This window comes from Lissotriton vulgaris, chromosome 9 (assembly GCF_964263255.1).
Source record: "Lissotriton vulgaris chromosome 9, aLisVul1.2, whole genome shotgun sequence".
Taxonomy (NCBI): domain Eukaryota; kingdom Metazoa; phylum Chordata; class Amphibia; order Caudata; family Salamandridae; genus Lissotriton; species Lissotriton vulgaris.
Genome location: NC_141697.1, coordinates 1,241,170,020 through 1,241,186,134, shown reverse-complemented (window position 1 = coordinate 1,241,186,134; position 16,115 = coordinate 1,241,170,020). Strand labels below are relative to the sequence as shown.

The 16,115-nt window shown below is 51.6% G+C and overlaps 1 protein-coding gene across 1 annotated transcript in view; it reads right to left on the bottom strand.

The window, feature by feature from the left end:
- STAB1 (stabilin 1) overlaps nt 1-16,115 on the bottom strand; it is a 756,575-nt gene that overhangs the window by 108,353 nt on the left and 632,107 nt on the right. The window contains exons 57-59 of the mRNA XM_086939405.1: nt 15,326-15,475; nt 1,419-1,523; nt 604-711 (exon numbers count right to left, since the gene is read on the bottom strand). Of these exons, the coding sequence (XP_086795531.1) occupies nt 604-711; nt 1,419-1,523; nt 15,326-15,475 (363 nt within the window). The remainder of the gene's footprint in view (nt 1-603; nt 712-1,418; nt 1,524-15,325; nt 15,476-16,115) is intronic.

Sequence of the window (16,115 nt, the reverse complement as noted above, 5' to 3'; positions counted from 1 at the left end):
GTCTGCCCACAAGGAATGAGAACCACCGCAAGGAAAGGCCTTTCAGACCAGCTGAAGCCTGGAGAGTGAATTCATGAGATGCAGAAGATGCATGAACTCAAATCCCTGTCTTCACTTCTCTCTCTGGCCCCTTCCAACTTCTAAACCCAGTTTAATGAAACCTCCTGGAAGCCCTAGTGCTTGAGGAGTGTGTTGTGGGGCACATGTATTTGTGGCAGCTCCTGTGCACGGTTTGCAGAAAGATCAAAGTCTCATTTACAAGTTCCAGCAAGGGGACCTTGGAGAATATGTACTAAGAGTGAAGATTCTAGGCGCTATGATTCTCTGTGGGACATTGATCACCTTTGTAATTACTACATTTAATGTAGAAAGTGCAGGAAGGTGCTCTCAGCGGCTGATGATCATTACAAGAAGGTTGTGAGGGGCATCTGGAGGTAGGTCCTGCCAGAATGCAGAACTGTACAAAGAGGTTGTTATTCCAGGGCTTTAATGAACACGTAAAGCGAGTGTACGACTGGCTCTGTGCTACATAATACCACAAAAATGAAAAAAAAGAGGAGAGCTGCACGCATGATGGGGCCCTCACCACATCTCTGAGCCTACCTGTGCATGACCACCCATCGCCTTCGTAGTAGGGGTGACATTCGCAGACATTATCTGCTCTACATGTGGCGCTGACGTCACAGGCCGGAGAACACACGGGCAGCACCTCTGTGTGAGAAGGGACAAGTACAAGCGGAATATTTATATTATCAAAGATGCAAAACAGCGAAAAATACATGTTTGGAGTCAATTACTTATTTCCTAGCTATTGCATTCATTCATTTCCATTTGAGTTCAGCAGCGTATGCCCCAATAATGATCCGGGGAGCATCTCTACCAAGAACAAACAGAGAGATCCCGATTCACAGAAATAACTTAAGACAAAATCCTAAACTTACTCCTTTTGGTATTCACAGAAGTTAGGATTTTGTCTTAAGTTTGTCTTAAAACAGACTTAAGACAGACTTAAGTTAGGATTTTGTCTTAAGTCTGTCTTAAGTCTGTCTTAAGTTTGTCTAAAGACAAACTTAAGACAAAATCCTAACTTCTGTGAATACCAAAAGGAGTAAGTTTAGGATTTTGTCTTAAGTTAGTTCTGTGAATCGGCCCCAGATTGACTAACCAAAAAACTGTAATAAAGAACTGAGAAGGCAGAACTGACCAGACTCCAACCCCTGCTTCCTGCTTGTAACAAGTACATTCAAGTATCACACTGACCCAGCGCTCACAGGCAGGCACAGCTTTGTTAACTCAAAGTGAGCCCCTCCCCCTCTGCCACCAAAGAATGGGAAGAGCGGCCTCTGACTCTCCAGGGAGGAGCCTATGCACAGTATGGACAGATAGACAGACTGTTTCACTTCGACACACACACGTACCTTGTTGGATCTCACAGGACTGCCCCGTCCACCCCTCGTTGCAGTAACAGGTTCCGCCCCCGGAAACCCCCTCGTCACAGGCTCCATTCTCAGTACAATTACAGGCTGGAAAAAAGGGAAAAACAGGGGTGTGTTATCTACTGGCTCAGGTTGCCTCAATCCCCTGCACCTGCAGCACCACAAGAAGGAATGAGATCAGTGGAGCACCGCCTCCCTCTGGTCAGATCCTAGCGCCACAGGAAGGAATGAGATCAGTGGAGCACTGCCTCCCTCTAGCCAGAACCTATCACCACAGGAAGGACTGAAAAGATCAGTGGAGCGCCGTCTCGATCTGGCCAGATCCTAGCACCACAGGAAGGAATGAGATCAGTGGAGCACCGCCTCCCTCTAGCCAGAACCTATCACCACAGGAAGGACTGAAAAGATCAGTGGAGCGCCGTCTCGATCTGGTCAGATCCTAGCACCACAGGCAGGAAGGAGAAGATCAGTGGAGCACCGCCTCCCTCTAGCCAGATCCTAGCACCACAGGATGGAATGAGATCAGTGGAGCGCCGCCTCCCTCTAGCCAGAACCTATCACCACAGGATGGAATGAGATCAGTGGAGCACCGCCTCCCTCTAGCCAGAACCTATCACCACAGGAAGGACTGAAAAGATCAGTGGAGCGCCGTCTCGATCTGGTCAGATCCTAGCACCACAGGCAGGAAGGAGAAGATCAGTGGAGCACCGCCTGTTCCTAGTCAGATCCTAGCACCACAAGAAAAAATGAGATCAGTGGAGCACCGTCTCCCTGTAGCGAGAACCTAGCACCATATGAAGAACTGAGAAGATCAGTGGAGCACTGCCTCCATTTGGCCAGATCCCAGCACCATAGGAACGAAGGAGAAGATCAGTGGAGCACCGTCTCCCTCTAGCCAGAACCTAGCATCACAAGAAGGAATGAGATCAGTGGAGCACCGCCTTCCTCTAGCCAGAACCTAGCACCACAGGAAGGAATGAGATCAGTGGAGCACCGCCTCCCTCTGGTCAGATCCTAGCGCCACAGGAAGGAATGAGATCAGTGGAGCACCGCCTTCCTCTAGCCAGAACCTAGCATCACAAGAAGGAATGAGATCAGTGGAGCACCGCCTTCCTCTAGCCAGAACCTAGCACCACAAGAAGGAATGAGATCAGTGGAGCGACGCCTCCCTCTGGCCAGATCTTAGCACCTCAGGCAGGAATGAGATCAGCAGAGCACCGCCTCCTTCTAGCCAGATAGAAGCACCTCAGGAAGGAATGAGATCAGCAGAGCACTTCCTCCTTCTAGCCAAATCCTAGCAGCTCAGGAAGAAATGAGATCAGCAGAGCACCGCCTCCTTCTAGCCAGAACGTAGCACCAGAGAAAGGACTGAGAAAATCAGTGGAGCGCCGCCTCCCTCTGGCCAGATCCTAGCACCACAGGAAGGAATGAGATCAGTGGAGCACTGTCTCCATCTAACCAGACACTAGCACCACAGGAAGGACTGAGAAGATCAGTGGAGCACTGCTTCCCTCTACCCGATCCTAGCACCATGGGAAGTAATGAGAAGATCAGTGGAGCAACGCCTCCCTCTAGCAAGATCCTAGCACCTCAGGAAGGAATGAGATCAGCGGAGCACCGCCTCCTTCTAGCCAGATCCTAGCACCTCAGGAAGGAATGAGATCAGTGGAGCACCGCCTCCCTCTGGTCTGATCCTATCACCTCAGGAAGGACTGAGAAGATCAGTGGAGCGGTGTCTCCCTCTGGTCAGATCCCAGCACCTCAGGAAGGAATGAGATCAGTGGAACAGCGTCTCCCTCTGGTCAAATCGTAGCACCACGGAAAAGAATGAGAAGATCAGTGAAGCACCGTCTCTCTCTAGCCAGAATCTAGCACTGAAGGAAGGACTGAAAAGATCTGTGGAACGCTGTCTCCCTCTGGTCAGATCCTAGCACCTCAGGAAGGAATGAGATCAATGGAGCACCGTCTCCCTCTGGCCAGATCTTAGCACCACTGAAAGAATGAGAAGATCAGTGGAGCACCGTCTCCCTCTGGCCAGAACCTAACACCACAAGAAGGAATAAGATCAGTGGAGCATCGCCTCCCTCTGGCCAGATCCTAGCATAACAGGCAGGAAGGAGAAGATCAGTGGAGCACCGCCTGTTCCTAGTCAGATCCTAGCGCCACAAGAAAGAATGAGATCAGTGGAGCACCGTCTCCCTGTAGCGAGAGCCTAGCACCATACGAAGGACTGAGAAGATCAGTGGAGCACTGCCTCCTTCTGGCCAGATCCTAGCACCATAGGAAGGAAGGAGAAGATCAGTGAAGCACCGTCTCCCTCTAGCCAGAACCTAGCACCACAAGAAGGGATGAGATCAGTGGAGCACCGCCTTCCTCTAGCCAGAACCTAGCACCACAAAAGGAATGAGATCAGTGGAGCACCGCCTCCCTCTGGCAAGGTCCTAGCACCTCAGGAAGGAATGAGATCAGCAGAGCACCGACTCCTTCTAGCCAGAACCTAGCACCAGAGAACGGAATAAAAAGATCAGTGGAGCGCCTTCTCCCTCTGGTCAGATCCTAGCACCTCAGGAAGGAATGAGATCAGTGGAGCATCGCCTCAGTCTGGTCAGATCCTAGCACCACAGGCAGGAGGGAGAAGATCAGTGGAGCACCGTCTCCCTGTAGCGAGAACCTAGCATCCTGGGAAGGACTGAGAAGATCAGTGGAGCACTGCCTCCCTCTGGCGAGATACTAGCACCACAGGAAGGAAGGAGAAAATCAGTGGAGCACCACCTTCCTCTAGCCAGAACCTAGCACCACAAGAATGAATGAGATCAGTGGAGCACCGCCTCCCTCTATCCAGATCCTAGCACCACAGGAAGGAATGAGATCAGTGGAACACCACCTCCCTCTAGCCAAATACTAGCACCACAGGAAGGAATGAAATAAGTGGAGCACCGCCTCCCTCTAGCCAGAAATTAGCACCACAGGAAGGTATGAGATCAATGGAGCACCACTTCCCTTGGGCCAGATCCTAGCACCACAGGAAGGAATGACATCAGTGGAGCACTGTCTCCCTCTAACCAGACACTAGCACCACAGGAAGGACTGAGAAGATCAGTGGAGCACCGCTCCCCTCTAGCCATATCCTAGCACCATGGGAAGTAATGTGAAGATCAGTGGAGCACTGCCTCCCTCTGGTCAGATCCTAGCACCTCAGGAAGGAATGAGATCAGTGGATCAGAGTCTCCCTCTGGTCAAATCTTAGCACCACGGAAAAGAATGAGAAGATCAGTGAAACACGGTCTCCCTTTAGCCAGAACCTAGCACCAAAGGAAGGACTGAAAAGATCAGTGGAGCGCCGTCTCCCTCTGGCCAGATCCTAGCACCTCAGGAAGGACTGGGAAGATCAGTTGAGCGCTGTCTCCCTCTGGCCAGATCCTAGCACCTCAGGAAGGAATGAGATCAGCGGAGCACTGCCTCCTTCTAGCCAGATCCTAGCACCTCAGGAAGGAATGAGATCAGTGGAGCACCGCCTCACTCTGGTCAGACCCTATCACCTCAGGAAGGACTGAGAAGATCAGTGGAGCGCTGTCTCCCTCAGGTCAGATCCTAGCACCTCAGGAAGGAATGAGATCAGTGGAGCAGCGCCTACTTCTAGCCAGATCCTAGCACCTCAGGAAGTAATGAGATCAGTGGAGCACCGCCTCACTCTGGTCGACCCTATCACCTTAGGAAGGACTGAGAAGATCAGTGGAACGCTGTCTCCCTCTGGTCAGATCCTAGCACCTCAGGAAGGAATGAGATCAGTGTAACAGCGTCTCCCTCTGGTCAAATCTTAGCACCACGGAAAAGAATGAGAAGATCAGTGAAGCACCATCTCCCTCTAGCCAGAACCTAGCACCGAAGGAAGGACTGAAAGGATCAGTGGAGCGCCATCTCCCTCTGGTCAGATCCTAGCACCTCAGGAAGGAATGAGATCAGTGGAGCACCGTCTCCCTCTGGCCAGATCTTAGCACCACGGAAAGAATGAGAAGATCAGTGGAGCACCGTCTCCCTCTAGCCAGACCTTAGCACCACAAGAAGGAATGAGAAGATCAGTGAAACAGCGTCTCCCTCTAGCTAGAACCTAGCACCTCAGGAAGGAATGAGATCAGTGGAGCACCGTCTCCCTCTTGCCAGAACCTAGCACCACAAGAAGGAATGAGATCAGTGGAGCACCGCCTCCCTCTGGCCAGATCCTAGCATCACAGGCAGGAAGGAAAAGATCAGAGGAGCACCGCCTGTTCCTATTCAGATCCTAGCACCACAAGAAAGAATGAGATCAGTGGAGCACCGTCTCCCTCTAGCCAGAACCTAGCACCACAAAAAGGAATGAGATCAGTGAAGCACCGCCTTCCTCTAGCCAGAACCTAGCAACACAAGAAGGAATAAGATCAGTGGAGCACTGCCTCCCTCTGGCCAGATCCTAGCACCTCAGGAAGGAATGAGATCAGCGGAGCACCGCCTCCTTCTAGCCAGATCCTAGCACCTCAGGAAGGAATGAGATCAGCAGAGCGCCACCTCCTTCTAGCCAGAACATAGCACCAGAGAAAGGACGTAAAAAAGATCAGTTGAGCGCCATCTCCCTCTGGGCAGATCCTAGCACCTCAGGAAGGAATGAGATCAGTGGAGCATCGCCTCCCTCTGGTCAGATCCTAGCACCACAGGCAGGAAGGAGAAGATCAGTGGAGCACCGTCTCCCTGTAGCGAGAACCTAGCATCCTAGGAAGGACTAAGAAGATCAGTGGAGCACTGCCTCCCTCTGGCGAGATCCTAGCACCACAGGAAGGAAGGAGAAGATCAGTGGAGCACAACCTTCCTCTAGCCAGAACCTAGCACCACAAGAATGAATGAGATCAGTGGAGCAGCGCTTCCCTCTGGCCAGATCCTAGCACCACAGGAAAGAATAGGATAAGTGGAACACCACCTCCCTTTAGCCAAATACTAGCACCACAGGAAGTAATGAGATGAGTGGAGCACCGCCTCCCTCTAGCCAGAACTTAGCACCGCAGTAAGGTATGAGATCAATGGAGCACCGCTTCCCTCGGGCCATATCCTAGCACCACAGGAAGGAATGAGATCAGTGGAGCACCGTCTCCCTGTAGCGAGAACCTAGCACCATCGGAAGGAGTGAGAAGAACAGTGGAGCACCGTCTCCCTCTAGCCAGATTTTAGCACCATGGGAAGGAATGAGATCAGTAGAGTGCTGTCTCCCTCTGGTCAAATTTTAGCACCATGGAAAGGAAAGAGAAGATCAGTGGAGCACCGCCTCCCTCTAGCCAGACCTTAGCACCACAAGAAGGAGTGAAAAGATCAGTGGAGCACCGTCTTCCTCTGGCCAGATCCTTGCACCACAGGAAGAAATGAGAAGACCAGAAAAGCACCGTCTCCCTCTAGCCAGATCCTAGCACCACGGGAAGGAATGATATCCGTGGAGCACCGTCTCCCACTAGCCTGATCCTAGCACCACAGGAAGGAATAAGATCATTGGAGCACCGTCTCCCACTAGCCAGATCCTAGCACCACAGGAAGGAATGAGATCCGTGGAGCACCATCTCCCACTAGCCAGATCCTAGTACCACAGGAAGGAATGAGATCAGTGAAGCGCAGGCTCCATCTGGCCAGATCCTAGCACCACAGGAAGAAATGAGAAGACCAGTGGAGCACCGCCTCCCTCTAGCCAGATCCTAGCACCATCGGAAGGAGTGAGAAGAATAGCGGAGCACCGCCTCCCTCTAGCCAGATCCTAGCACCACAGGAAGAAATGAGTTTCGTGGAGCACCGTCTCCCACTAGCCAGATCCTAGCACCACAGGAAGGAATGAGATCAGTGGAGCACCGTCTCCTACTAGCCAGATCCTAGCACCACAGGAAGGAATGAGATCCGTGGAGCACCGTCTCCCACTAGCCAGATCCTAGCACCACAGCAAGGAATAAGATCAGTGGAGCACCGTCTCCCACTAGCCTGATCCTAGCACCATGGGAAATTTATGAGATCAGTGGAGCACCGCCTCCTTCTTGCCAGATCCTAGCACCACAGGAAGGAATGAGATCCGTGGAGCACCGTCTCCCACTAGCCAGATCCTAGCACCACAGGAAGGAATGAGATCAGTGGAGCACCGTCTCCTACTAGCCAGATCCTAGCACCACAGGAAGGAATGAGATCCGTGGAGCACCGTCTCCCACTAGCCAGATCCTAGTACCACAGAAAAGAATTAGAAGATCAGTGGAGCACTGTCTCCCAATAACCAGATCCTAGCACCACAGGAAGGAATGAGATCCGTGGACCACCGCCTCCCTTTAGCCAGATCTTAGCACCACAAAAATGTATGAGATCAGTAGAGCACTGCTTCCCTCTTGCCAGATCCTAGCACCACAGGAAGGAATGAGATCAGTGGAGCACCGTCTCCTACTAGCCAGATCCTAGCACCACAGGAAGGAATGAGATCAGTGGAGCACCGCCTCCATCTAGCCAGATCCTAGCACCACAGGAAGGAATGAGATCAGTGGAGCACCACCTCCATCTAGCCAGATCCTAGCTCCACAGGAAGGAATGAAAAGATCAATGGAGCACCGTCTCCCACTAGCCAGATCCTTGCACCATCGGAAGGAGTGAGAAGATCAATGGAGCACCACCTCCCTCTAGCAGGAACCTACCACCACAAGAAGGAATAAGATCAGTGGAGCACCATCTCCCTCCGGTCAGATTTTAGCACCACGTAAAGGAATGAGAAGATCAGTGGAGCACCGTCTCCCTCTAGCCAGATCCTTGCACCATCGGAAGGAGAGAGAAGAACAGTGGAGCACCGCCTCCCTCTAGCCAGATTCTAGCACCATGGGAAGGAATGAGATCAGTAGAGTGCTGTCTCCCTCTGGTCAAATTTTAGCACCACGGAAAGGAAAGAGAAGATCATTGGAGCACCGTCTCCCTCTAGCCAGACCTTAGCACCACAAGAAGGAGTGAAAAGATCAGTGGAGCACCATCTTCCTCTGGCCAGATCCTTGCACCACAGGAAGAAATGAGAAGACCAGAAAAGCACCGTCTCCCTCTAGCCAGATCATAGCACCACGGGAAATTTATGAGATCAGCGGAGCACCATCTCCTTCTTGCAAGATCCTAGCACCACAGGGAGGAATGAGATCCGTGGAGCACCGTCTCCCACTAGCCAGATCCTAGCACCACAGGAAGGAATGAGATCCGTGGAGCACCGTCTCCGACTAGCCACATCCTAGCACCACAGGAAGGAATGAGATCAGTGGAGTGCATGCTCCCTCTGGCCAGATCTTAGCACCACGGAAAGAATGAGAAGATCAGTGGAGCACCGTCTCCCTCTAGCCAGACCTTAGCACCACAAGAAGGAATGAGAAGATCAGTGAAACAGCGTCTCCCTCTAGCTAGAACCTAGCACCTCAGGAAGGAATGAGATCAGTGGAGCACCGTCTCCCTCTTGCCAGAACCTAGCACCACAAGAAGGAATGAGATCAGTGGAGCACCGCCTCCCTCTGGCCAGATCCTAGCATCACAGGCAGGAAGGAGAAGATCAGAGGAGCACCGCCTGTTCCTATTCAGATCCTAGCACCACAAGAAAGAATGAGATCAGTGGAGCACCGTCTCCCTGTAGCGAGAACCTAGCACCATATGAAGAACTGAGAAGATCAGTGGAGCACTGCCTCCCTCTGGCCATATCCTAGCACCATAGGAAGGAAGGAGAAGATCAGTGGAGAACCGTCTCCCTCTAGCCAGAACCTAGCACCACAAAAAGGAATGAGATCAGTGAAGCACCGCCTTCCTCTAGCCAGAACCTAGCAACACAAGAAGGAATAAGATCAGTGGAGCACTGCCTCCCTCTGGCCAGATCCTAGCACCTCAGGAAGGAATGAGATCAGCGGAGCACCGCCTCCTTCTAGCCAGATCCTAGCACCTCAGGAAGGAATGAGATCAGCAGAGCACCACCTCCTTCTAGCCAGAACATAGCACCAGAGAAAGGACGTAAAAAAGATCAGTTGAGCGCCATCTCCCTCTGGGCAGATCCTAGCACCTCAGGAAGGAATGAGATCAGTGGAGCATCGCCTCCCTCTGGTCAGATCCTAGCACCACAGGCAGGAAGGAGAAGATCAGTGGAGCACCGTCTCCCTGTAGCGAGAACCTAGCATCCTAGGAAGGACTAAGAAGATCAGTGGAGCACTGCCTCCCTCTGGCGAGATCCTAGCACCACAGGAAGGAAGGAGAAGATCAGTGGAGCACAACCTTCCTCTAGCCAGAACCTAGCACCACAAGAATGAATGAGATCAGTGGAGCAGCGCTTCCCTCTGGCCAGATCCTAGCACCACAGGAAAGAATAGGATAAGTGGAACACCACCTCCCTCTAGCCAAATACTAGCACCACAGGAAGTAATGAGATGAGTGGAGCACCGCCTCCCTCTAGCCAGAACTTAGCACCGCAGTAAGGTATGAGATCAATGGAGCACCGCTTCCCTCGGGCCATATCCTAGCACCACAGGAAGGAATGAGATCAGTGGAGCACCGTCTCCCTGTAGCGAGAACCTAGCACCATCGGAAGGAGTGAGAAGAACAGTGGAGCACCGCCTCCCTCTGGCCAGATTTTAGCACCATGGGAAGGAATGAGATCAGTAGAGTGCTGTCTCCCTCTGGTCAAATTTTAGCACCATGGAAAGGAAAGAGAAGATCAGTGGAGCACCGCCTCCCTCTAGCCAGACCTTAGCACCACAAGAAGGAGTGAAAAGATCAGTGGAGCACCGTCTTCCTCTGGCCAGATCCTTGCACCACAGGAAGAAATGAGAAGACCAGAAAAGCACCGTCTCCCTCTAGCCAGATCCTAGCACCACGGGAAGGAATGATATCCATGGAGCACCATCTCCCACTAGCCAGATCCTAGTACCACAGGAAGGAATGAGATCAGTGAAGCGCAGGCTCCATCTGGCCAGATCCTAGCACCACAGGAAGAAATGAGAAGACCAGTGGAGCACCGCCTCCCTCTAGCCAGATCCTAGCACCATCGGAAGGAGTGAGAAGAATAGCGGAGCACCGCCTCCCTCTAGCCAGATCCTAGCACCACAGGAAGAAATGAGTTTCGTGGAGCACCGTCTTCCACTAGCCAGATCCTAGCACCACAGGAAGGAATGAGATCAGTGGAGCACCGTCTCCTACTAGCCAGATCCTAGCACCACAGGAAGGAATGAGATCCGTGGAGCACCGTCTCCCACTAGCCAGATCCTAGCACCACAGCAAGGAATAAGATCAGTGGAGCACCGTCTCCCACTAGCCTGATCCTAGCACCATGGGAAATTTATGAGATCAGTGGAGCACCGCCTCCTTCTTGCCAGATCCTAGCACCACAGGAAGGAATGAGATCCGTGGAGCACCGTCTCCCACTAGCCAGATCCTAGCACCACAGGAAGGAATGAGATCAGTGGAGCACCGTCTCCTACTAGCCAGATCCTAGCACCACAGGAAGGAATGAGATCCGTGGAGCACCGTCTCCCACTAGCCAGATCCTAGTACCACAGAAAAGAATTAGAAGATCAGTGGAGCACTGTCTCCCAATAACCAGATCCTAGCACCACAGGAAGGAATGAGATCCATGGACCACCGCCTCCCTTTAGCCAGATCTTAGCACCACAAAAATGTATGAGATCAGTAGAGCACTGCTTCCCTCTTGCCAGATCCTAGCACCACAGGAAGGAATGAGATCAGTGGAGCACCGTCTCCTACTAGCCAGATCCTAGCACCACAGGAAGGAATGAGATCAGTGGAGCACCGCCTCCATCTAGCCAGATCCTAGCACCACAGGAAGGAATGAGATCAGTGGAGCACCACCTCCATCTAGCCAGATCCTAGCTCCACAGGAAGGAATGAAAAGATCAATGGAGCACCGTCTCCCACTAGCCAGATCCTTGCACCATCGGAAGGAGTGAGAAGATCAATGGAGCACCACCTCCCTCTAGCAGGAACCTACCACCACAAGAAGGAATAAGATCAGTGGAGCACCATCTCCCTCCGGTCAGATTTTAGCACCACGTAAAGGAATGAGAAGATCAGTGGAGCACCGTCTCCCTCTAGCCAGATCCTTGCACCATCGGAAGGAGTGAGAAGAACAGTGGAGCACCGCCTCCCTCTAGCCAGATTCTAGCACCATGGGAAGGAATGAGATCAGTAGAGTGCTGTCTCCCTCTGGTCAAATTTTAGCACCACGGAAAGGAAAGAGAAGATCATTGGAGCACCGTCTCCCTCTAGCCAGACCTTAGCACCACAAGAAGGAGTGAAAAGATCAGTGGAGCACCATCTTCCTCTGGCCAGATCCTTGCACCACAGGAAGAAATGAGAAGACCAGAAAAGCACCGTCTCCCTCTAGCCAGATCATAGCACCACGGGAAATTTATGAGATCAGCGGAGCACCATCTCCTTCTTGCAAGATCCTAGCACCACAGGGAGGAATGAGATCCGTGGAGCACCGTCTCCCACTAGCCAGATCCTAGCACCACAGGAAGGAATGAGATCCGTGGAGCACCGTCTCCGACTAGCCACATCCTAGCACCACAGGAAGGAATGAGATCAGTGGAGTGCATGCTCCCTCTGGCCAGATCCTAGCACAATAGGAAGGAATGAGATCAATAGAGCACCGTCTCCCTCTAGCCAGATCCTAGCACCACAGGAAGGAAGGAGATCAGTGGAGCACCGTCTCCCTCTGGCCAGATCCTAGCACCACAGGAAGAAATGAGAAGACCAGTGGAGCACCGCCTCCCTCTAGCCAGATCCTAGCACCATCAGAAGGAGTGAGAAGAACAGTGGAGCACCGCCTCCCTCTAGCCAGATCCTAGCACCATGGGAAATGTATGAGATCAGTGGAGCACCGCCTCCTTCTTGCCAGATCCTAGCACCACAGGAAGGAATGAGATCCGAGGAGCACCGTCTCCCACTAGCCAGATCCTAGCACCACAGGAAGGAATGAGATTCGTGGAGCACTGTCTCCCACTAGCCAGATCCTAGCACCACAGGAAGGAATGAGATCCGTGGTGCACCGTCTCCCACTAGCCAGATCCTAGCACCACAGCAAGGAATGAGATCAGTGGAGCACCGTCTCCCACTAGCCTGATCCTAGCACCACAGGAACGAATGAGATCCGTGGAGCACCTTCTCCCACTAGCCAGATCCTAGCACCACAGGAAGGAATGAGATCTGTGGAGCACCGTCTCCCAATAGCCAGATCCTAGCACCACAGGAAGGAATGAGATCCGTGGATCACCGTCTCCCACTAGCCAGATCCTAGCACCACAGAAAGGAATGAGATCAGTGGAGCGCATGCTCCCTCTGGCCAGATCCTAGCACCACAGGAAGAAATGAGAAGAACAGTGGGGAGGGGTCTCCCTCTAGCTGAGGGTGCAAAAATCAGGACAGCTACATCACTCTGGGAGTGGGTCTCTGCGATGCTGACATTCCTCGATAGCTGCTTTGTACCGGAGTCGCTGGAGTGCCTACTTCACTCTCACGGTTTTGGCTTGTTGCAAGGGGTCGGGTATCCTTTATGTTGGCCCTGTGCATCTCCAGTTGGTCCTGGTGTCCTCTCACTTTTTGGGGGGACCAATCTGACCTTCAGGAGCACAGGGCCCTCTTCCTGGGATGGTGCTGTGCCAGGCTATCCAGGGAGCGGCAACATGGTGGGCCGGACTTTGCATTTCTGTGCCTGCGGACTGCAGGAGAGTAGCGCCTCTACTCCAAGGGAGACTTACTGGCAATTTACGAAGTGCTGGCAGCAGTTCAGCTGCAGCACAAGTCACTGGGTTGTGATTGTTAAGGCTTAGTGCGGCAGGCAGGGTTTGGCGACAATAATTCACAGCAGTCTTCAGTTCTCGCTTTTTCTTGTGGCTCTCGGTGTTCTCCTTTTCTGTATCAGTCAAATCTAAGTTCCTGCTGTAAGGGGTTCCACCTAAATACTCAATTTAGGAGCATTAAGGGGAATGACAGGAAGTAGCCAATGGGCTGCTTACATTTAGGGCGACTATGCCCACTATATGACCACTTCTTGTGGGAATTGGAAATCACCCTGACCCAAAGAACCTAATTCTGCCAAAATTAAGATGGTGGAATTCAAAAAGTTGTGCCCACATTGGGTAGCCCACCTTAAGGGTCGAAGAAAGTCTGATAGGGGACATGCCTCATGACGATCTAATTTTTCTGCCTATTCTGGTGTCAAATGGGCCTGGGGGGGGTAGCATTTCCCCTGTCTGCGGAAGCCTTGGATCACATATCAAAGGGTGATAAAGGCCATTCAAGCCTCCTGTCTTGAGCTGCTGCTGCTAGCCTTCCTGCTTGGAGGAGGTGGCAACATCTCTGGCCAGAGCAGGCTTCTGCCCTCAGAGATCTCTGGCTGTCACCAACATAGGGTGGGGAACCTGCCTGTGGGGTCAGGCTGGTCTATACCAGTTAGCAGGCACACTAGAGGCTTGTACATTTTCAGGGGGCACTTCTAAGGTGCCCTCTGGGTATATGTAATAATGAATCCACTGGAATCAATGTGGGTTTATTAATACGAGGTGTTTGATACCAAACACCAAAGATTTCAGTGAAGTCATCATGTAGCTGGGGAACTTGTGAACACTAGTGTTCAGCACATGACTTAAAATGGCTTCCTTGTTCACTTGCAATATAAGAGTCGACTGAGACATTGCAGGGGCGTATCCGCTCATTCAGATATGTCCACACATGTAGTATAGTGCACCCTTCCTTGGGCTGTAGGACTGACTTACCTACACTGCATGCAGTGTCAAGGCATGGCACACAGGAGGTGTGCCATGTCATATTTTCAAGTTTCTCTGCACCATGGCACGCAGCCTGCAATAGCAGTTTGCATGGTGGTGCTGAGGGATTTATTTGAGTGGCACAATACGTGCTGCAGCCCGTAGGAACCTTCTGTGGCCTCTGTGCCCTAGGTACCAGGGGTACCATTTACGAGGCATTTACAGGGGTTGCTAAATGTATTTGCCAATTGGGGAACAATCGTACAGTTTAGGGAAAGAGATCTGGCACTGGGGACCTGATTAGCAAGGAATCCGTGCACTCTCAGTCAAAATCACATTAGTTACCAGGCAAAAAATGGGGTTGACCATCTCAAAAAGGGTAACTTTCCTACACAGAACAATGAATACCACTGAGCAGGTAGGGCTGTAGCTCACCAGCTCACGGCCAGTTCTAAAGGCTTGGTTCCAGGTGACTAACAGTAAACATATACACACCAAGACACCCTTGGCTGTACCTCTCCTGCTTACATGCAGACACTTGTCTTAATTTACAGCAGCATAACAATATTGAAACCTAGACATGCTGTGCTGTGCCTGCTTAGATCACATGCAGCCCCATGGCAGGAGTAACATCTTTTAGAGTGCACACAAGGAGTCCCATGTCTGGTGTACATACATACGTAGGAAGCCGGTGCCTCTCCCGCTCACACAGCTCACAAGGGGCCCGATTCACAGAACTAACTTAAGACAAAATCCTAAACTTACTACTTTTGGTATTCACAGAAGTTAGGATTTTGTTTTAAAAGTTTATCTTAAGACAGACTTAAGACAGACTTAAGACAACAACCTAATTTAAGTCTGTCTTAAGTCTGTCTTAAGTTTGTCTTAAGACAAACTTAAGACAAAATCCTAACTTCTGTGAATACCAAAAGTAGTAAGTTTAGGATTTTTTCTTAAGTTAGTTCTGTGACTCAGGCCCAAGATGTCCCATGTCTGAGGTTATAGGGATGTAGCAGTGTACATACCTAGGAGGGCTGGGCCGCACCTCCCTGGCTCATACAGCTCAGAAGTTGCCACATGTTTGAGTTTATAGGCCTATGCCAGCGTACTTACCTAAACAGGCTGGGCCGTATCTTCCTGGCTCACACAGCTCACAAGCCGTCCCACTGAAGCCTTCAGAGCAGACGCATTCTCCGGACTGGCTGATTCCATCTTTGCACTCTCCATGATTACTGCACGGGCTCTCCAGTCCTCCAGGGCATGCTGGAAACAGAAGAGCACAAAATACCGGTGACCATCGACAGCCGCTCGCAAGTTCTAGAGGTGCTGCAAGACGCACAGGCCAAGATTGATCAAACTTTCACGCAACACAAGACACCTTGCTGCACTGTGCTGCCTGAATGATATGGTGCATTCCTGTCCTCTCCTTACCCTGGCACCCTTGCGCCATGGTGCAAGCGTGTCTGCACTGTAGGCAAGATTCGTTTCATACAGGTGGGGACCCCTTCCTGTACAAAAACAATCCCCACAGGCTTTTTGAGCTGGTAGAGATGTGCAGAAATAAAGATATTTCTCCTTGTTGTGCCTCTGGTGGGGAGGCGTACGATGCTGACGCAGAACCACATCTACGACTCATGGTAAATCTGGGAATGGGTGAGAATCCATGGGTACACCCACGGTTCACAGGACACGCCTCCCTGGTGCAGAGTAACACGAGGCTGCGACTTGGACTGCCTTGTGTTTGTCCAGCAAACCAAGTATTGCCGGCAATGCAAAGTGGGCTTGCATTTATTAGTAAATCTGAATTTAGTGTTGCATCGCAATTGCGTTATCTAGCGTAGTGCAAGGGCAACGCAACACTAAGAAACATCTGCAACGCAATGTGCAGCACATGAGACAACAG